Raw genomic sequence first — 20,434 nt, forward strand, 5'->3', positions numbered from 1 at the left:
ACTGTGGCTCCACGGAGAGTGGAAAGCCCGCCCGCTTCCCCTGCTCACCACTGCAGCCCGGCTCCCGGCCCAGGTCAGCACAGGTCAGGCCCTTCACAAACACTGAGTGAAAGGATAAATCACCTCCTTACACCGCGGGACGGACTGGCCCCCGCAGGACGGCATGTGGTTGAGCGAAGAGCAACGGCTTATTTACACCAAGATCAAATTACTGGCTGTGGGCAGAGTGCGACTAATTTTAATTTACTATTCCTGGCTAATTGGAAACTTCTTAGGATTCTGTTCCCCGAAGTTTCAACGGGAAGCTTGTAAAGGCTTTTGTGCAGATGCTGTAGGAGGAATGTGCTCTTCCCTGGGCCTTGTCCTCCTCCACCCAAACCTGCAATGGTTTTTCACCCTGCCACGTGGACCCTCGGTTATCTAGTCATTCATTCAACAGAGGTCACTGAGAACCCACCATGTGCCAGATGCTGAGGACACGAGGGCAAAGGGGGCGACCTAGTCTCTGTTGACAGGGAGAAAAGCAGTGGCTCCGGACGTCGTGAGACTGCACCTCGGCCATCCCAAAGGTGCAGAAGTGGCACACACAGGTATGTTCCACCTCCTGGAGCCCTGGCTGAGGGACTGATTCGGGGCAGAACTTCCACACGATGGACCGATCGACCCCGACACCCCTTGGGACACCCCAGGAGGCAACAAGGGGAGTAAAGCAGCCTCTCCAAACTCAGGCACCCAACACTGACACTCAACCCGTTGAGGCAGCAGTGAGGTACATGAGCACACTCCCGTTCCTGGACCACTCAGTCCTCACACACCCTCACACTCACCCCTTTCCTGAGGCAACTCCAAAGGAGCTGGACTAAACGTCCCACCCTCACTCGGCACCCGGCCTCCACGTGAGTGGCCCCTGGCCATGTCTCCGGCCCCTCCCCACAGAGGCGGCCACACTGAGGGAGATAAACCGGATCCCACATGCCCCTCCTAGCAAGGCCCAGACTCAGGCAGAGATCTGTCATCCACCTCACTAAACACCAGAAGCAAACCCACTCTCACCCTGGGACTCTCTCCTGAAATGCATTTTGAGGGAGAAACATCAACAAATAGGGCAGGATCTGGAACACGGCCGTAGCTCCAAATGGATCACCTCAAACGCTTCTACTTAAATGGCTCCAAAGCCAAGACAGCGATGTCGTTGCTGGCAGCTCCCACCCCTCGCTGCTCCCCAGGGGGGTCGCCAGCCTGGGAGGTGGGAAAGATGAGAGGCACCAGGTGCCTCATCAGGTGTGGCCCCAGAGGGTCGTGGCAGGGCCGCCTGTGCCCCCCGGGGCTCCCAGGAGGTAGGTCACGAAGCGGGGCTCACAGCTCTGTGTAGAGAAGCGGCTGCCGCCCGGCAGTATTTTCCAACCTCACGCTGTCTCGGCTTCATTTCATCCCAAGCAAATAAATCATTAAGGAGGCACTGAGTCTTGGAAGATGCGATGAAGAACGGCCCTTAAACGGGACAGGCTTAGCTTGAATTATGGAAGGCCTCAGACAAGCGGCCTTATTAGTGTCTGGGCTGGGCTGTAACTCATGCTAACTGCCCCCTTGCCTTAACCAAGGGACACGACTGGGAGGGTCAGCTGGCTCCCCGACCACGGCAAACAAATGCTGCTGCCAGCCTGGCAGGCTGTTTGCTCTCCCCAGTCGTTTCAACACCGTGCTGCAAATCTGCTTACTCCGTTCATCGCTACCACCGCACCACCCACTCCGCGTCAGCACCGCTCCCACGGGCACAGGTGGGAATGAACACAGTCCGGACGTCCTGTGTTTAGGGGGCTTAAATGCCGTGGCAGTGGGTCTGCCGATGCCAGCTTCAGTAAACTCTTCTGCTAAGGCTCGAGACCACCAGCAAAGCTGAAGGAAGGCTCGCCGTGACCCCGTGCGGCCTGGAGGTTAGAGGTGGGGGTGCAGGGGTTGGCGGCCTGGATTCCCGTGCAGACGGCTGCCTCCAAGCTTGTGCTGTGGGCGGGCTCTCCGTCTCTCTTGGCCTCAGGCTCCTCTTGCGGGAAGCGGGGCAACAGTACCTTCTCATCTGTGGGGATTTGATGAGCGAATGGGCACAGGGCACTTTCTAGCATTTGTATGGGGCTGGGGGGGTCTAAATAAGACGATGTGATGCATGAGCAGCGCCAAGCAGCATGTGGACTTTTGTAGGTGCTCAATAACTGTTTAACAAAGAGCCGTTTCTATTTGCAGTAATCTTTTCCCAAACAAAGTTGCCCTCATGGAAAATTCACGGGTTTACTTGTGTATACCTTGCTGGCAGCTGTGTGAATTGGGGTTCCAGGACAGGTAAAGTGGGTCACACGGTGGTTGGGGAGGATGAGAACAAGAGGAAAATGGGGCTGGATGGGAAATGAAGGAACTATGCTGAGGCACAGGTGGACATCAGAAGGCTGGGGAGTGTCGGGGGGCAAGGCACAGGAACTACCCTCACGTCAGCCAGGCAGGAGGGGCAGTGGGCAGAGGCTGGCTCGGTAACACTGGGCTTTGATGGGGGGAGGGGGGCGGGCCTGAGGAACAGGCCAATTCCAACAAAGAGGTCAGCACAGACCAAGGCGCAGAGGAATAAGCAGGTTGGCTTGGCTGCAGGATCAGAGTGAGGACGGTGGAAGTAAGGGACAAGCCATTCATGTGGAAGTCTTATCTTGTGCCCTGCCCTCAACATGCAGCTGCATGAGCATCACCTAGAGGCTTGTCAGACATGCAGAATCCCGGGCACAGCCCACACCTCTTAAGTCAGAACCTCATTTAACAAGATCTCCAGCTGACCTGAATGCACGTTAAGGTTTGAGAAGCACTGCTGACCACAAGTCTATGGGGTGAGTGCCATCATCAGACCCACTTTACAGATGGGAATACTGAGAAACTGAGAAGTTAGGAAACTTATGCCCAGCTCATCATAAATGAAGGGACGGGTGGGTCTCTGGTCTCTGGGCTGAACTCCCTGCTCTATGGTCTGAGAGGGGTAGGGACAGGGTCTCTGACATGTAGGAGGCACTGGGAAGCCATGGAGGGTTTCAACTTTGCTCAAACTGCAAAGGCTGCTTCTAGGAAGGCATCATTCTCCTCTTAAACTCCTATGTCCTCTGTCATCTATGTCAGGGTTTTTCAATATGGGCTCACAAATTGCATTGGATTCTCACTCTCTTGCTTCCAGCGAGGTGCATTTTCAAGGGGGATTGGCAGTCTGGGTTTTAGGCTAATTAGTTGGTGACCTTGGGCACGTCCTCCCAGCTCTCTGGTCCATTCAGCTCCCACCTATAAAGTGGGGGTCTGGCACTAGCTGCTGGATGGCATCTGTTCCAGTTATAATGCCTGGGGCCTGCCTTCACCCTCCTGCCAGCTCCCGAAGAGTGGAGACCGGCCACCTACTCCCCCTTCCCTTTCCTCCAAAGGTCCAGCAGGGGCTGGCCCACAGCCGGGCCTACTGACCATCTGTTCTCAGGCAGATGCTGCCCCTCGGGCCCACCACCTCAGCAGCTCACCCCCACTGAATATGCATGTGGGGCACAGCTGGCAAGGGGGTCACTTATTTGGACATCCTTGCTGAACACTCATTCACCAACCAAGTTGCCACCGGGAACTACAAAATGCTTAAACCAGACTCTTAGCTGGAAACTTCTGAAACTGCTCACAAGGAAGGCTAAACACTCCCAGCTCATTTGTGACAAACTCACAGTGGTCTTTGAACCTCAGGTGGCATTTCCACCAAGTATCTTAAAGATAAAAGAGTCAAAAACCTCCCCAAACCAACATACTCCCTTATGTGAAATCCCTCAGATTGCACAATGTGGACCGAAATATTTTTTTTAATGTTTAGTTTTGAGAGAAAGAGAGAAAGAAAGATCGAGATCGAGTAGGGGAGGGGCAGAGAGAGAGGAAGACACAGAATCTGAAGCAGGCTCCAGGCTCTGAGCTGTCAGCACAGAGCCCAACACAGGTCTCGAACTCACAAACCATGAGATCATGACCTGAGCCGAAGTCGGACGCTTAACCGACTGAGCCACCCAGGCGCCCCGTGGACCAAAATTCAATAACAATGAGTATTTCCACATTTAATAACTCTAACAGTAATTTTACCAAACTATGGGAGCTGCAATTGTCATAACCAGCAATTGTGAAACCTACTTTTTCCAGTATCTACTATGTGTCAGGCACTAGCCCACTTACTTTGTATATATCATCCACATGACAACTTGTAGCATGGTATGTTTCTATTACTATTATAGATAAGGAAACTGAGGCTCTGAAGTGAAGTGACTTGCTCAGGGTCACAGCTAATGAGCAGCCCAGTCAGGAGTGAGCCCTAGCTTGTCCCACGAGGCCACACTGACGCCCTCTGAAAGGAAGATGGCAGGCGCGCATTGTTTGCAGTGCCCCATGTGTAACTGCAACCCGGCCCATGGTGACACTCTCCTGACTGAGCCTGAGCTCCAGAGCCCCCTTCCTACAGGCAGGGCTTTCCTCGAATGAACCTACCCACTGCTGTTCAAATGCGAAAAACCCCCACTCACAGCAGGCCACGGTGTCTGAGCAAAAGCTTTTTTTCAGCTCAAAGTCTGTTCCTTTTTGTGGAAAACAAAGGGCAGGGGCCACTTTCTGAATGTCAAGATTCTGAATTGAGTTGCCCAGCCCATCGTGCAGCCTTCGCCTGGCCTGAGTGTGGGGACAGATGTGCTGTGCTCCACACACAATGAGAGGCGGGAATGGGTCACTCTAGGGTCAGGCTTCAAGAGGGCGGCCTCTCGTAGCCAGCCTCCCTCTGTTCCAGCTAACTGTGACTCAGGTCCCGCTGCAGCAGAGAAAAGAAAAGCTGCCACGGGTGGTAGGAGGCCAGTATATTCACGTGTACTTACTGAGCACCTACTATGTCCTCAGTTCCAAGGGGTGCAACAGCGGGTGGCCGAGAAGGCTGAGATGCAGTCCCTGCCTCCCAGAACCACCAGCTTCAGCAGCGGCAGTGGCAACAACAGAAGAGCAAGCCACGCTCATTGTGGACCCTCTCTGTGCAGGTAAGGGACCCGGTGACTTACCGCACTGACATTCACCCTACGAAAGGACCAGATTATGCGACTCAAATGATCTGAGTCCAGTACTGTCTGAAGCCTCCGTAACAGCAAATTAATGTCATTCTACTATATCTTAAACAAGAAGCCAAATCATTCACAAGATTCATCAAGTGTCCAGGATGAGTTCAGCACTGGACATGGTCCAATCGGTCATGCAGGGTAAGCGCAGTAATACCCACAGCCCCCTGCAGCACACACACCTAGGAGCCTCATGCTGGACCATGCTTTGTTTCTGCATCATTTCTCATGCAGCAATGATGCAAAGGTACATATGATTATTCCCACTGCACAGATGGGAAAACAATGGCTCGAGGATGTTAATTGGCCAGGAGGCAGAAATGAAACTTAAATTGGAATCAAATGATCATTCTCAAAGACTGGAAACTGCCTTAATGTCAAAACCCAGGGGTCTGAATTATTAAATTATGAGACAACCATACCAAGAAACTCCATACAGCTGTTAATAAAGAATGAGGCAGCTCTACATTAATCATATTAAATCATCGTCAAGATCTATTAAGGGGGAAGTGAGATGCAGAACAATGTTTACAGCATGATCACACTCATGTAAAAATTCTGTCATAAAATTCTGGAAGGAAACTCGAGAAACTGTTAAGGGAGGTTGCCAGCAGGGAGAGGAGCTGGGGAGCTGATGGGTGTAGGGGAGAGGGGTATTCCATTGTCATGTTTATATTTCAGTTTGCCTTTCAAAAGTAAATGCAGGGGCACCTGGGTTGCTCAGTCAGTTAAGCATCGGGCTCAGGTCATGATCTCATGGTTCATGAGTTTGAGCCCCTCATCGGGCTCTGTGCTGACAGCTCAGAGCCTGGAGCCTCCTTTCAATTCTGTGCCTCCGTCTCCCTCTCTCTCTCTCTCTCTGCCCCTCCCCTGCTCACCACTCTGTCTGTCTCTCTCAAAAGTGAATAAACATTAAAAAGACAAACATAAGTAAATACATACATATTTTAAAGTCTCTATGGCTTCCCCACGCATGCCTCCTAGGTCACCGTCCCTCGTCCTAAGGAACTTATTTCATATCTACTTAGGGAAAGAAGGCACACATGTGGAAAAGTAAATGGAGCAGATGAGGGACACTAGGTGCTGAATGAGTACGCAGGGGACAGCCTGGGCTGAGGGCTGGGGGTGAGCTGGGGTCAGGGCACAATGATATGACAGAGGGTGAAGGGGAGACCAGGTCTGGCCCTGGGTCAGGAGCAAAGAGGAGCTGAGTCTCAATGTCAGGGAGACCGGGAGGACCATGTCACCTGGGAGAGACACATGGGAGTTGAGCAGGAAGGTGGTGAGTTCAGTGCAGACTGGAGGATGGCTCTGGCAAGGGGATGGTGTCCTTGTACTCATCTCGGTATAAAACTCTCTCCGGCCTTCATCAATACCAGAAGCCTTGGCTGGCTGCCAGCCTCTTCTGCTGAGCCGCTGCACCAATAAATACTTGTTGGCAGGTCAATTAAACCATCTAGGAACAACGTCTGGAAATACAGTTTCCCCGGCCCGATGCAGGTGGCCAAGCCCTCTCTGCCAATTAGACCTCAGATCCTATGTTTCCCGTTCTCCCCCACAACCCCCACCCCAGAAAATGAGCCCTGGGCGCCAACACCTGCTCTGTGGAATCAGGCCCTACTTGGTGGGCAAAATGGAGTCAGGGATGGTCTAGACAGCAGGAGGCAGGGCACAGGAGTGTTCGGGCCCGGGTTTAAGCACAGCTCTACTGCTGTCTGTCTGTGTGGCCTTGAGCACATTCACTAATTTACCTTTCCAAGAGTCCATTTGCCCATCTACAGAATGGAGATAATAACAGCACAATGCCTCCATGTTTATTGTAGGCACAAAAGAGAGAGGCAGGGGAGAGGGAGAGGGAGAGAAGAATGCCTGGCCCAGAGCACGAAACATGAATGGCATAAACAAACAAACAGCTTATAATTGTTATATGACTCTCAAATCAAAGCTGTGTGGCACTCCAAGCCTGCGCGTCTCTGTCTGGGGCTCCTCTCCACTTCCTGTGTCACTTATACTCCACTCACCACCCAAGATCTCCAAGACAGGAGACAAAGCCGTTCTGTCAACCTACTTTGCTGGCCTCCAACATGTGGAAGGAGGAGCCAGGGAGCAGAGGAGCAACTCCGGAAACCATCCTGGAGCAGATTCCAAAGGCCTGGCCCACCTCACAGCAGTTGGGCCAAACCTCACAGCAGTTGGGACATTTTCAGTGACATTCTCCTGTTAGCGACCAAAGCATGCCTGATTCACAGCCACTGCTGGGGCTGTCTTTATGCAGCTAACTTTTTAGAACACCCCGTGGAGCTCTGTGCTGAGCCAAGAGCTTTGAGGGCTAGAGATGAAGGCAAGAGCGAGGAGAGCTACCAGGACAGCATTTCAGAGTCTCACCTAGACCCACCGCTGAAGGAAAAGTTCAGTTGGCTGCGTGGCCACCCAGCCCGGTGGAGCAGCCTTTCCTGTTCCTTCCCTTCTGCCCCCTCTGCAAACATCTCCACAAGGGGCCCACCAGGCCACTATGCCTCCCATTTGAATCCCAGTTCCCCCAGTTTCCAGTTTGGTGACCTTGAGCAACGTACTCAAGCTCTCTGTGCTTCAATTTCCTCACTTTAAATGAGATAATATAGGCATTGGCTGAACGAGTGGTTACAAGGATTAAATGAGTTAAAATTTGTAAAGTGTTTAGAATAGAGCCCAGCACCACCTAAGAGGGAGTTTAGCTTATTGCTGGTGTGCTATTACTGCTGTTATTATTTGGGCCCTGGATCTGATCATCTGGAGATTTGCCCACTTGCCCGGCCTTGGTTCCACGCTTCATTCGAAATGGCAGAGCCCCCGGGGGTCCTGCAGCTCTTTGCAGCAAACTCTGAGAGGTAGAGCCACTTCACTCCATGCCACGGCCAAAGAACACATTTGCAACAGGAAAACGTGCTTCTAGGGGCTCCTGCCCCCAGCGAACACATGCTTCCGAGTTAAATGAAGTTAGACCTTTTTAGGTCTTGCTTTCAGAGTCATAAAAATTCAAAAATTGAGAAAAGGATATCCGTCAACTTCCTTCCGTCACATTAGAGGAGAAGCTTCTAATGAGGCCACTTTTGTTGTAACCCATAGGTCAACCCCAGGACCTGGCTCCACTCACCTAGCTAATCAAAGCAGAAGCACCACTTGCCATGTAACTGCTCTGTGTCGACGAGCTTTACTACGTCCATTTTACAAAGGAGAACAGTGAGGTTCAGAGTGGTAATCCTTGTGCCCGGCCTTCTGGTGAATGCTAGGGCCAGACTAACATAGTCTGTGAGGAGCCCTGGGCACAGCTCTCTCCCTGATGATCTTCCGGGGAAGCAACCCCAGAGAGCAGTCCCGCCTTTCTGCTCCAGAACGTGTCTCTGACTGTGCTCCCCTACATCCCTGTCGGGTGTGAGAATGGGGACTTGACATCATGTCCGCAACCAATGTTGGCACAGAATTCTCACGTACACAACCCCACATTGGGTCACCTTCCCTGCCCAGGGACTCCCTGAGGCCAAACACCTCCCAGTGCCCAGGATGCCCTTGGTGGACATCAGCCCAGGTCCCAGCTACAGGCATCACACAGTCCCTTCCCAACCAGCCCCTATCAGAGTCCAATGCAGCATGTCCTATGGCCCACTCCGTAGTCAGGGCTTGCCCTAGGCTGACCATGGCCTTTCAAAGCACAGAAAAGTTGAGTTCCCCAACTTTTTAAAAACATTTTGAAGTTGATTTATTTACTTTGAGAGAGAGACAGAGAGAGTGAGCAGGACAGGGGCAGAGAGAGAGGAAGAGAGAAAGAATTCCAAGCAGGAGTGTGGAGCCTAATGTGGGGCTTGAACTCATGAACTGTGAAATTGTGACCTGAGCTGAAACCAAGAGTCGAACGCTTAAGCGACTAAGCCAGCCAGGTGCCTCTGCTGAGCTCCTCCTTTTTGCAATCATACCCTGCCCATGATAGAGAACATTACTTCTAGCTGGAGAACAGGCCAGTGTCATAGCAGACAAGCCAATCCTGACATGGAACAACAGATGCTACAGGATCACATCACATCCTGGCCTTTGCTTGCCTCCTCGAGGAGCATTCCAGCTTCAGCCAACCTCAAAAATCACCACCAGTGAGGAAAAGCATGGAACAGTCCATGTTTCAGCCTCACCGAGCTTCTCCAGCCACCTGAAGGATCCAAGCACTCAAAATGCCCCCAACACAACTATCTGTTCCCACCTAGCTCCCCACCAACATTGCACCAAGGAGGATACCAGGGCTTGACTCCTCCTGATCCTAACACACATGGGGGAGCCACGGTCTATGACCTTGTTAGCATCTCAGCTTTGTGCCTGAAAACCAAGCAACAGATAATAGCTGGGCGTGAATCAGTGAATCAATACCCAAGAGGAAGCCCACCTTGGGGGCCCAATTGCTGGCTCAGGTAGCTCCTGCTGGGTATCAATATCAGCCTTTAATCCCAGCTACGAGATCTCACAGCAGCTGTGAAAGAGACCTGATCCTGTCCCATTTTACTGACAAGCAAAATGAGCTGTAAGGCATTAGAATGACTCACTGAAGACGCAAAACCATCGAGCACTGGGGATGCAGTTGGAACTAAGGCATGTCAGACTCCAGAGCCTTGTGTACCAAGTCCACCCTTCTAGTCCCAGGATAAATTCTGGCAAGTAAATTTCCCAATTCTGCTTGAAAGAGTGTTTGTTGTTGCCATTGGTTTTCTTGGTACTGGGGTTTGCCTGCTCCCCATGTCTGTGAGGGTTCCAGACATTCTCCACATGGCACTGGGATGATTAAACTAGCCCTTCTCAGCACACACTCAGCTGCTCTGAGATCTAACCAGATAAATCAGAGAAAACAGAACAACACTTTGCCATCAATGGCAATCTCAGTTCAACAACCATGAAAAGGAAATCTGAGCAAGAATGTCACCTATTACACCAGACAGCTGAGCACACCAGCCACTTTCTGCTGGCCTGGCACCCTTGAAAACAGTCAACCTAACCTATACTCAAGTAAATATAAATTTTACTTGAGTAAAATCTTGTTCTTGACTTCTTTTCTTGGGTGTTACTCTCAGCGCCTCAACTGAAGGTGGGGGGAGGGGGGGCAGCGTGGGAAAAGAATAAGTTTCAGCGGCTGACAGACGACCTAGGTAGACCCTGGCTCTCTGTAGCTCTGCTCCCTGAAATGGGGGCAATTATATCTCTCATTTGAAATGAATAAACTGGAATTCAGGCTTTAAGCACCTGCCTCTGTGACCTGTGTCAGGGGTGTGGCAGGAAGTCTATTTGGATGAGGAGTGCATAAGCCCACAAGGCTCCGCTCAGCTGGTGGCCATAGATGCCTCTGTCCAGAGGCCACCCTGCCTCCGAATGACTACCTCCTAAAAACATAACCATTTTTGTTGCCGTGATTTTGAAGCTGCCTGACAACATGATGGTGCATGTTAACTGACAGGAGGCCTTAGAGCTGCCAGGGATCAACCCCAGCAGCCTGGGGGCTTGCCTACAGCCTGCGAGGGTGTTTTGTTTGATGACGTGGTGTTTTCAGCAGCTGCCAACTCCTGAAAATTGGGATCTTTCACACAAATCTAGATTTCTGGGTCCTCTTGGAAAAATTAAGAGATTCTACAACTTTTGGCTCTCATTCCCAGGAGGCAATAATCAGCTAGAGATGATTATTCTTCACCAGGAAGAGCTGGGAATTGAGCGTCCAGTCCCTGCCTTCAGCTGGTGGTCAATACAGGAGAGTCGTTATTATCATCACTTACTACACTTATTATACATATTAACTCAGAGTGTATGGCATTCGTGTGCAGGGACTCTATCTTCTACTGTCCCTCTCCTCCTGCTGTGAGCTGAGGCCTGGCACAGAGGAGACCTCATTTTGCATAACCGTTATACAGACAGCAAGATTCATGATTCGCATCAACACAGGAAGCCCTTATTAGGTGCCAGTCACCATTCTCAGCGTGTCATATACATTATTATGGTATGTGATCGTCACAACAACCCGCCCAAGGTTACTGTCCTTGTGCCACTTTTGCAGGTGGGAAAACTGAGGCACAGCCCAAGATCACCAAGCCAGTAAAGGAGAGTCCACATACTCTACACAGCAGGGTTATGCCCAGCGACCACGGAAGGTGGGGCCTCGCCTGCTTCCTGCCGCCCTCCCCAACTGGTCCCGCGACAGGCCGCCTCTGAAACCGCCAGGCACCCCCACTCTGTACTTACGGTCAAGGCCGTTGATGTAGCGCATGGTGACTTCGCAGTGGCCCCACACCGCACTCACCACCGGGTACAGCTTCTTGCCCTTGAGGCCGCGGAAGGCCACGCCCAGATACTGGCCGTCCACCACGAAGCTGAGCGTGCCCTCGTCCATGTCCAGCACCACGAGCAGCGAGTCCGGCAGCGCGAAGGCCTCCTCGGGCCCCAGGAAGGCGGGGTAGGCCACTCCCGGCCTGTTCTTGCCATCGTGGTAGAGGCGGCTGCGGCCCAGGTCCCAGCCCCACGACTCCGCGTCACTGCCCACCAGTGCCGTGTAGCCCACGGAGTGCAGGGGGGCTCGAGCCGTGGCCACCCCCACTACGGCGTGGGTGCCACGCTGCCGCGCCGGCCAGTTGATCTGCCAGGCGTGCAGGCCCCGGGCATGGCCCACCTTGCCGCGGATGCCGTCGGTGCTCTGGGCCACCGGATGCCGGTGGAAGGTGAGCCGGTCGTCATCCTTGACGAAGACATTGAGCGAGCGGTCCTCAGGGTTCCACGCGTGCCGCAGCTGCACCGCCGGCCCCGCCGCCGGCATGTCCAACAGCTGGTCCAGCCGCGCCGGCCGCCCCGGCTCCGCTCCCTGTAGCTCCCGCTTGGCCGGCCGCAGCGCCGGCTCTCGCACCTCCACCGACTTGAGGCTCCCCGAGAGCTTCTGGCCCATGGCTCGCTGCCGGGAGGGGGCCGCTGCAGGCCACCGCTACCTCGTGGGAGCTTCCGCTCCCCACAGCCAGGGATGGGCCGCCGGGCTGGGTACCAGGCTTCTGGACCGTCTACCTCCACAGCCTCTACCGGGCTGGGGCAGGGGCCCAAGCTCCTGGAAGGAAGCAAAGTGCACGGGTTACAACAGCAGCACCGACAGCCAGTGATGCCCAGGGGCTGTGTGAATAATAACGTGAACATGGACACAGGACAGCCATCTGAGGGTGGGGTGGGGTCTCCATGGGAAGGGGAGCGGGAGGCAGGGGGAATGAGGGAGCTGGGGTCCAGGCTCTGGAGCCAGAAAAAGCTGCATCCAAATACCTGTCTCCAACTCGAAGCTGCGTGGCCTGCAGTTTCCTCATCTGTAAAATGGGGATAAATAGCACCCTCTGGGTGGGGTGGTAATCTGGAGAGACAGTAATACAAAGGGCCAAGCCTGAGACTCTGGGGGCAGGTTTTCCTCTCTGGCTCTATCCTCTGGGAATCCCACAAGCACCCCTTCCCTTCAGATAAGCATGCTTTTTCTTTGGGCACGTAAACACCATTAACAACACTGACCCCGGACAAGCTCCTCTGAGGCAAGATCCTGGTTTTCAGGGAGGAGGACTTGGCCACCATCTCTAGGAGGCCAGCCAGAGCCCAGAGTGCTTGGGCTGCTTGGACAAGCCCTGGGTGTGGGGAAAGATGGAGAGGTGAGCCCGGCAGCCAGTCCAGGGCAGAGGTATGTGCCCTCGCTTCTCTGGGCTAAGAGCTGCTGGGCTCAGAATGACTTCCCCTGAGACAGACCAAGAGGCAGGCATTTTTCATGCCCTGCTCTGCCTGGCCACAACCTCCCACCCAAACAGTGGCCCACTCCCAGCCACAGTCCAAACGGAGAAGGAAAGAAACTTGCTGCTACACAGCACAGCAAGTATACTATGGATTCCTTTCTAACTCTCCTATTTTATTCTCAACTCTCATTTTCTTTTCCTTCTATTTGCAGACCCCAACTTCAGCACATGCCAACCCTATCCAGAGAGCTCTGGCTAATGTTTAATCTGGGGGAAACCAGAGCACGTAAAAATTTGCAACACTAGACAGCCCGAAGATAGCAGAATACAGTTACTTCTTTTCATATCCCAAATCACCTAAAATAAAGGAGAAAGAGAAAGAGAAATGCAAATTTTATCTTCAGCAAAACCAGAACACATTTGTAACCCGAACCACAACTTATAAGGAAAGACTGCCAAAAACAGTAAAGGACTGCCAAAAGCAGCGAAGATCAAACGGGGGTGAGAAAACACCTACAGAAAACACCTGTGGCTGCAGATCTCGGATAAAGCTGGCAGAGCCAACCAGTAGCTGGCACTCTCTGATGGAAAAAACCCAACGGTTCCTAAACAGAACAGTGGGAGCAGGGTATGTGGTCTGGCAGTGGGAGCTGCCTCGGACACCCTGAGGACAGAGGAGGGCAGGGGTAGCAAGAAAACCACAGGCCTGCCATCGTCACAGGAAGCAGTGTGTTGTTGAGGCAGAGTGGGAGATTGGGGGAAGCTCATAGCTACAGAACTCTGCTGCTGGGTAGAAGGGAGGCCAAAAGAAATCACGGCCTCAGTCCTAGGAACAAAATTACCATGAACCGGGAGCAATCCTGCTCTCCTAAAATACTTCCTGGCACCTCCCCTCTGCATAAATCCCCTGCAAAACGTTGATTTAGAGGAATTAGCACACGACATAGTCAAAGATGCTTACAGGAGAAATAAAGGAGGGAGAGAACAACAACAACAACAAATGGCAAATCAAGAAAATTCACCGGAAAAAAGCTGTCACAAAGCATATAAAAATTGTGACTAAATTGTAAAGTAATTTTGTGATCACTTATTTCAGAAGGGAGACAACTAGCACAGTCTAAAAAAAAAAAAAAAAAAGATAAAATGCATCTTACATAGTTATAAAGGCAACCTCTAGAAGAACTAAAGTGCAAAGCTTCCAAACTGTCAGAAAGAACACAACACAAAAGACCGCACACTGAAAGATTCTGCTGTAAGAAGCAAGAGAAATCATAACACAAAGACATAAAATATGATAGTAAAACTAAGCCTGAAATACTAGCTGTGTCAATGAATGGCCATAGTAAAAAAAAAAAAAAAAATGTAAGTTGGAAAATAAGACAAAACTCCCAACCATATGCTACATATAAAAGACCTCTCCAGGGGCACCTGGGTGGCTCAGTCAGTTAAGCATCCGACTTCAGCCCAGGTCATGATCTCACAACCTGTGAGTTTGAACCCTGAGTTGGGCTCTGTACTGGCAGCTCAGAGCCTAGAGCCTGCTTCCGATGGATTCTGTGTTTCTGTCTCTCTCTCCCCCTCCCCCACTCATGCTCTCTCTCTCAAAAATAAACATTAAAAAAAATTTTTTTTAAAAGAGGTATCTCCAAAGCAAAGAGAGGCAACAATATTAAAGATCTAACATACCAAATAATAGCACCAAAATTCAGATCAAAAGCTACAGACAATAACAAGGAAGAACAGGCAGATAGATACACAGCAGAGGCAGGTGACTTTAATGTACCTTTGTAAGCTTTTGACAGATCAGTGAACCAAATTAGCAAAGGACATAAAAAAATAAAAATTGCATAATTAATAAGGCAGGGTTAATTGAGGTATATATCAAAACATTTCCCATTTATCAGGCCACAAGTAAACCTTACAGAAAAAGCAGAGATAATACAGAATCTAATAACATAAAAGAAAAACTAAAAATTAATCACAAAAATATGAGACAGAACCCTACCACTTGGATATTTTACAAAACTCTGTTTTTTCTAAAGTTTATTTATGTATTTTGAGAGAGAGAGAGAGCGAGTGAGCATGGGAGCATGAGTGGGGGGAGGGGCAGAGGGAAGGAGAGAGAGGGAATCCCAAGCAGGTTGCATGCTATCAGAGCAGAGCCCAACGTGGGGCTTGAAACCATGAACCATGGGATCATGACCTGAGCCGAAACCAAAAGTCGAAAGCTTACTCGACTGAGCCAGCCAGGTGCCCCTAAAAACTTTCTTCTAAACAACTCAAATCAAAAAAAGAAACCTAGATAGAATTTGCAGAATATATACACAGTAAGAATAACAAAACACATTCCGTATCTTAAAACCTGTGGGATCCTACTACTCAGAGGTGTACTTATACTAGTAAGTATAAAAAATGAAAATACGTGAATTAAGCATAATAAAATAGAAAAACAATAGAACTAATGTGAGAACTAATTCTTTGGGAAAAAAGTACCACAAAAACAAAACAAAACAAAACCAATAAAACACAAAAACTGTCTAAGGCAATCATTTAATCTACCATATTATAATTATCTATTATATGGTTATTAATTATTATATCATTATCATGCTGATAGTATGTCATGAAATGATAAAACATGATGTAATGAAATAGTACTTTATGGTCTTCTTCCACAAAACCCATAACCTCAGTCTAATCATGACGAAGATATAGGACAGATTCCAATGGGGGGCATCCAACAAAATACCTGACCAATACTCGTCAACACTGTTAAGGGCGTTAAAGACGAGGAACATCTGGGGCATCTGAGTGGCTCAGTCGGTTAAACACCTGACACTTGATTTTGGCTCAGGCCATGATCTCATGGTTTGTGGGTTCGAGCCCCACATTGGGCTCTGCTCTGACAGTGCAGAGGCTGCATGGGATTCTCTCTCTATCCCTCTCTCTCTGCCCCTCCCCTGCTCTCGTATTTGAGGGCACACACTGGCTCTCTCTCTCTCTCAAAAATAAATAAGTAAATAAGCTTAAAAAAAGAAAAAGGAACAAACTGTCACAGCCAAGGCGAGCCTACCTAAAGAGACATGACAACTAAATTTAATATGGTATCCTGGAACAGAGAAACGATACTAGGAGAAAACTAAGGAAATCTGAATAAAGCATAGTCTTTAGTTAACAAGGTATCAATATTGGTTAATTAGCTGTGATAAATGTACCATACTAATGTAAAATGTTAATAATAGGGAAAACTGGGTGTGAGTATATGGGAACTGTACATATTTTCTATGTAGTTTTCTATAAATCTACAACTATTCTAAAAATTAAAGTCTATTAATTAGAAAACTAATTTCTAAGTTCTAGAAAATTCAAAAAAATGTACAAAACTGTAAATCACCACCTATCTCATTAACCAGATGTAAACAGTGTTAGCATTTAGATTATTTCAGTTTATCTTTTTTTTAATTTACAAAATATTAGTGAATTTTCTTTTTAAAAAATGGCATCATGGGCCTTTATTCAGGTCATTTCACCTAAAGTTAAATAATTTATATTTTCATATATTGTTAACTGTACTTTAAATGCAGAACTTCAATGACTAAAATAAGGAAACAATAAAACACATAAACCATTTAAGCTAATCATGTAAAGGGTGGGGAGAAGGCACAAATATGAGACATAAGAACTGAAAATGGCGGGGGGCAGCTGGGTGGCTCAGTCAGTTAAGTGTCCAACGTCAGCTCAGGTCATGATCTCATGGTTCGTGGGTTCGAGCCCCACGTGAGGCTCTGTGCTGAGAACCTGGAGCCTGCTTCGGATTCTGTGCTCCTTCTCTCTCTGCCCCTCCCCCACTCACACTCTGTCTCTCTGTCTCTCTCTCTCTCTCTCAAAAAGAAATAAAACATTAAAAATTTATTAAAAAATAAAAAAGAAATGAAAATGGGAAATAACCAAATGGCGTAACAAAAAGCACTCATGAAAGAAGTTAGACTTGCTTATTGTTTTAATATGGGGAAATATTTAAGACACAGATTACAAATATATGACAAACAAATTGCTAAGAGAAGACCAACCCACATACAGAATGTGAAAGATACAAGAAATAGTTCACACAAAAAGAAAAACAAATGGCTCCTTTGGAAAGATGTTCCACCAAATGCATAATAAAAGAGAAACAGGTTAGGGGGCACCTGGATGGCTAGTCGGTTAAGCCTTGGACTCCTGATTTTGGCTCAGCTCATGATCTCACAGTTTGTGGGTTCAAAGCCCTGTGTGGGTCTCTGCACTGACAGCACAGGGCCTGTCTGGGATTGTCTCTCTCCTCTCTCTCTGTCCCTCACCTACTCACTCTCTCTCAAAAATAAACAAACATTTAAAAAGAGAGAGAGAAACAAGTTAGAACTGCAATGAAATGCCATTTTATTTATCAGATTAGCAAAGCTCAAAAAGTTGGATAACACCTTCCTGGAGAAGCAGACAGGCTCATATGTTGCTAAAGTGAAGGTAAAATGGTGTGACCTCAGTGGATGACATATTAACACCGTCTATCAGAATTGGAAATGCGCATACATTTTGACCTAGCTATTTCACTGCCAGTATTTATTCAGTATTAAATATGCAGAACTATGTACATACATATAATACATCAGATGCATAAAATACGTATTATATATAATATGTATATAATACATGTATATATCAAATATTTTATATAGATGTAATACACTGCAGCATTGTTTGTAATAGCAAAATATTGGGGGGAAACATAACTAAAGACAGGCTAAATAAATTATGGTAAATCCATGTAATGGAATACTATGCAACTGGAGAAAAGAACGTACCGATGATGAAGTCAAACAAAGTGCAGAACCTTATGTGAGGTGTGTTGCCATTTCTGTGGAGGGCAGGGGGAGGAGTAAAAGGGAAGAGGCAGGGGAGTGAGGAGGGGGTGGGGGTGTCAAACCCAAAGGGTCCAGACAGAAATGAGGACCCATTGTGTGTACAAGAAAACTGGACACTGTAGTTCAGTGAGCAAGACAACTTGCTTTTTTTCTCTATTCACCTTAGAGCTTCATAGCAACCTTCACTCAGCCCTTGAGCCTCAACCTGATTATGAGAAATAAACAAGATAACGTGTGAGAGGTGCAGGCTGTGTGTGGGGACTCCGTTAATAGAACCGACACTCATCCAGGGCCGTCTCTGTAAGTCTGTACAGTCTGCCCTGATGCAACGGACTGTAAGGGTTGGAATCTGCCTCGAAGGCACCTTACAGTTCCAGCTAACAGACCATGAAACTAAGGTGCCAAGAGGAAGCAGCCTGACCGAAGCAAACGGCTAAAGGACAGCAGAGCAGTTCCCATCCTGCAGCCAAAGCCCCCATCGCACGCGCTCCTCTATGCTTTCTCCAGCGCTAACCTTAAGTATCTGCACTCGCTCTGTGCCAAGTGGCATGACAGCCGCTTCCCAGGAACTGTAAGGCATCTGCCCCTTTATTCAAATGAGGAAACAGGCTCAGAGAGGTTCCTAGCAAGCGGCAGGACTGAGAGGGACCCCTGGGCCATGGTAGGACAAGCCCATGCTCTCCCATTTTTCTTCCTGTAATCAGAGCTGTGTGGCCCACACAGGGCGAATCTAAGGGAAACTGCCTTATCCTTGTGCACAGCCAGGCCCGCTTGAGAGTTGTTGCTGTTGAACGGACACCTTTAAGGTGTTTGAGAGCAACAGCGAAACCACATCCCCAGAGGAGACCCGCACTGGGTCCCTGAGGGCAAAGGCTCTCCTTCCCAGCTGCAGTCTCAGGGCCTCAAGGCCTCTGTCCCAACAGTGGCATGTGGGGATCCCGTAGGCTGCCCACACTGGGGTGAGGCAAGGCAGACATATAACAGATGGCCCCTTTGCTGCTCCCCCCCAAGGCAGGACCCACGCAGAGTGCTGATGTCCACTAACTAGCGACTGCACATTATAATGAAGGGCAGGGTTTGAATGCCTGGCTGTCCACTGGGCCTTGGGCAAGGACATCACCTCTCTGAGACTCACCTGAGAAGGGCTGCTAACTCTGTGCTAACCTTGCCTGCCTTTGCAAGGAGGTCTGGAATGGCCCAGGGCACTCAGGAGGTACCCAGTAAATGGTAAGTGCTTCTTTAAACTGTGTATATTCTCTGACATTGCCATTTTGGGCCCTGAACGCACCCTAAAGACACAACCACGGGTGAGCACTAGGATTCAGCGACGGAGCGAAGGGCAGAGTGGTTCACAGCAGTGAAGAATGGAGACCAGCACAAACGCTCAACAATAGGGGACTATGTGTTAGCTTCTAGCCCAGACCCTGGTCTGCAGCGGGGGCCCTATTCTGCTCTCACCTTCCCTGCACCCAGCCAAGACTCACGGCCTCTATAGTCTTCACCCCAGGGAAGTTCTAGCATCTTAGGTTTCCTGCAACTAGTGAGTGAATAATGAATAAAAGAGGGGCTAAGAAATTTGGTTTTAGTCCCATGGAACCTGTCACGGGCAACGGTCAGGATCAGAATCGAGGGACAGAAGGACCAGCTGACAACCGGCTCGAGGCCAGAGCTGGGAGAAAGGAAATTAGCAATGCAGAGTCCCAACTCCTAAACCGGGGCACAGGTCAGTCTTCATGTCTGTGTCCAGGGGGGTGGAGTCCCTAGTCCTTCCTTCCTCATCTTTCCAATCCTGCCTGAGAGCTCCACCTTCTCCAGGAAGCCTGCCCTGATCCACCAGGACTCGAGGGACCTGCCCCAGACCTCTGTCCGCCCAGAGCCAGCCTGGTCTCTCTAGTCCTATTGATCTGCTTTTTTTCTACCTTTAGGGGTGCTCCTCTGAGGACAGGAATCTCTCACCTGCACGTCTCTGCTCCCCTCCAAGCACAGACAGAGGCACCATGCTCTAAAGACAGGGTAGAGTACATGTATGCATGTGGAGAGGTGACACTGACCTTCAGGGAGGTCTCACTTTCTGCTTTTTAGAGGATGTAATCAGGAGATGAGGACATGGGGCCTAGTTCTGCCATTAACACTGTCATCGCCTCTGATCACCTGACTCTTGGCTGTATCTAATCTGCCCCTTTGTTAGGTACTGCTGTGCACACTTCCTGCCCTAGTTCTCATTTATTCATTCAACAAACACTTGGAGGATAGCTGCCACGTGCCAGGCTCTGTGCTGCTGAGAGCTAGGGATAGAGCAGTGGCCAGGTCAGGCTCAGTCCCTGCCTTCTCTCTTCAGCCAGGAGTGGGTGCTTGTCACATTTCTTGTCTCCACCACAGGACGTGGCACCGGGCCAGGCACACAGGAGATACGACAAAGTCCAACTTCCTGATAGGAATAATAACATCGTCTCTCAACCCAGTAAGCAGAGGGCATACTGAACAATGCTTAATGGTTCCTCTTTCACATTCCCCCCAAACCAAACTTAATTTCTTAGTCTACGCTTGGATGGGATGCTTAATGACATTATCTGGCAGGGTCCGCCCTGGGGCTTCAACGATGACTGAGCAAGAAAACAAAAACCCAAATTGCCACTTGCCCTTCCCAGGACCCTGGTGG

General features: G+C 49.6%; 1 protein-coding gene across 1 annotated transcript in view; it reads right to left on the bottom strand.

The window, feature by feature from the left end:
• Positions 1-20,434, bottom strand: part of SPSB4 (splA/ryanodine receptor domain and SOCS box containing 4) — an 80,749-nt gene that overhangs the window by 52,856 nt on the left and 7,459 nt on the right. The window contains exon 2 of the mRNA XM_019438066.2: positions 11,376-12,222. Coding sequence (XP_019293611.1) covers positions 11,376-12,069 — 694 coding nt within the window. The 5' untranslated portion in view covers positions 12,070-12,222. The remainder of the gene's footprint in view (positions 1-11,375; positions 12,223-20,434) is intronic.

Source organism: Panthera pardus, unplaced genomic scaffold (genome assembly GCF_024362965.1).
Source record: "Panthera pardus isolate Hobbes unplaced genomic scaffold, ASM2436296v1 HiC_scaffold_16, whole genome shotgun sequence".
Lineage (NCBI taxonomy): Eukaryota > Metazoa > Chordata > Mammalia > Carnivora > Felidae > Panthera > Panthera pardus.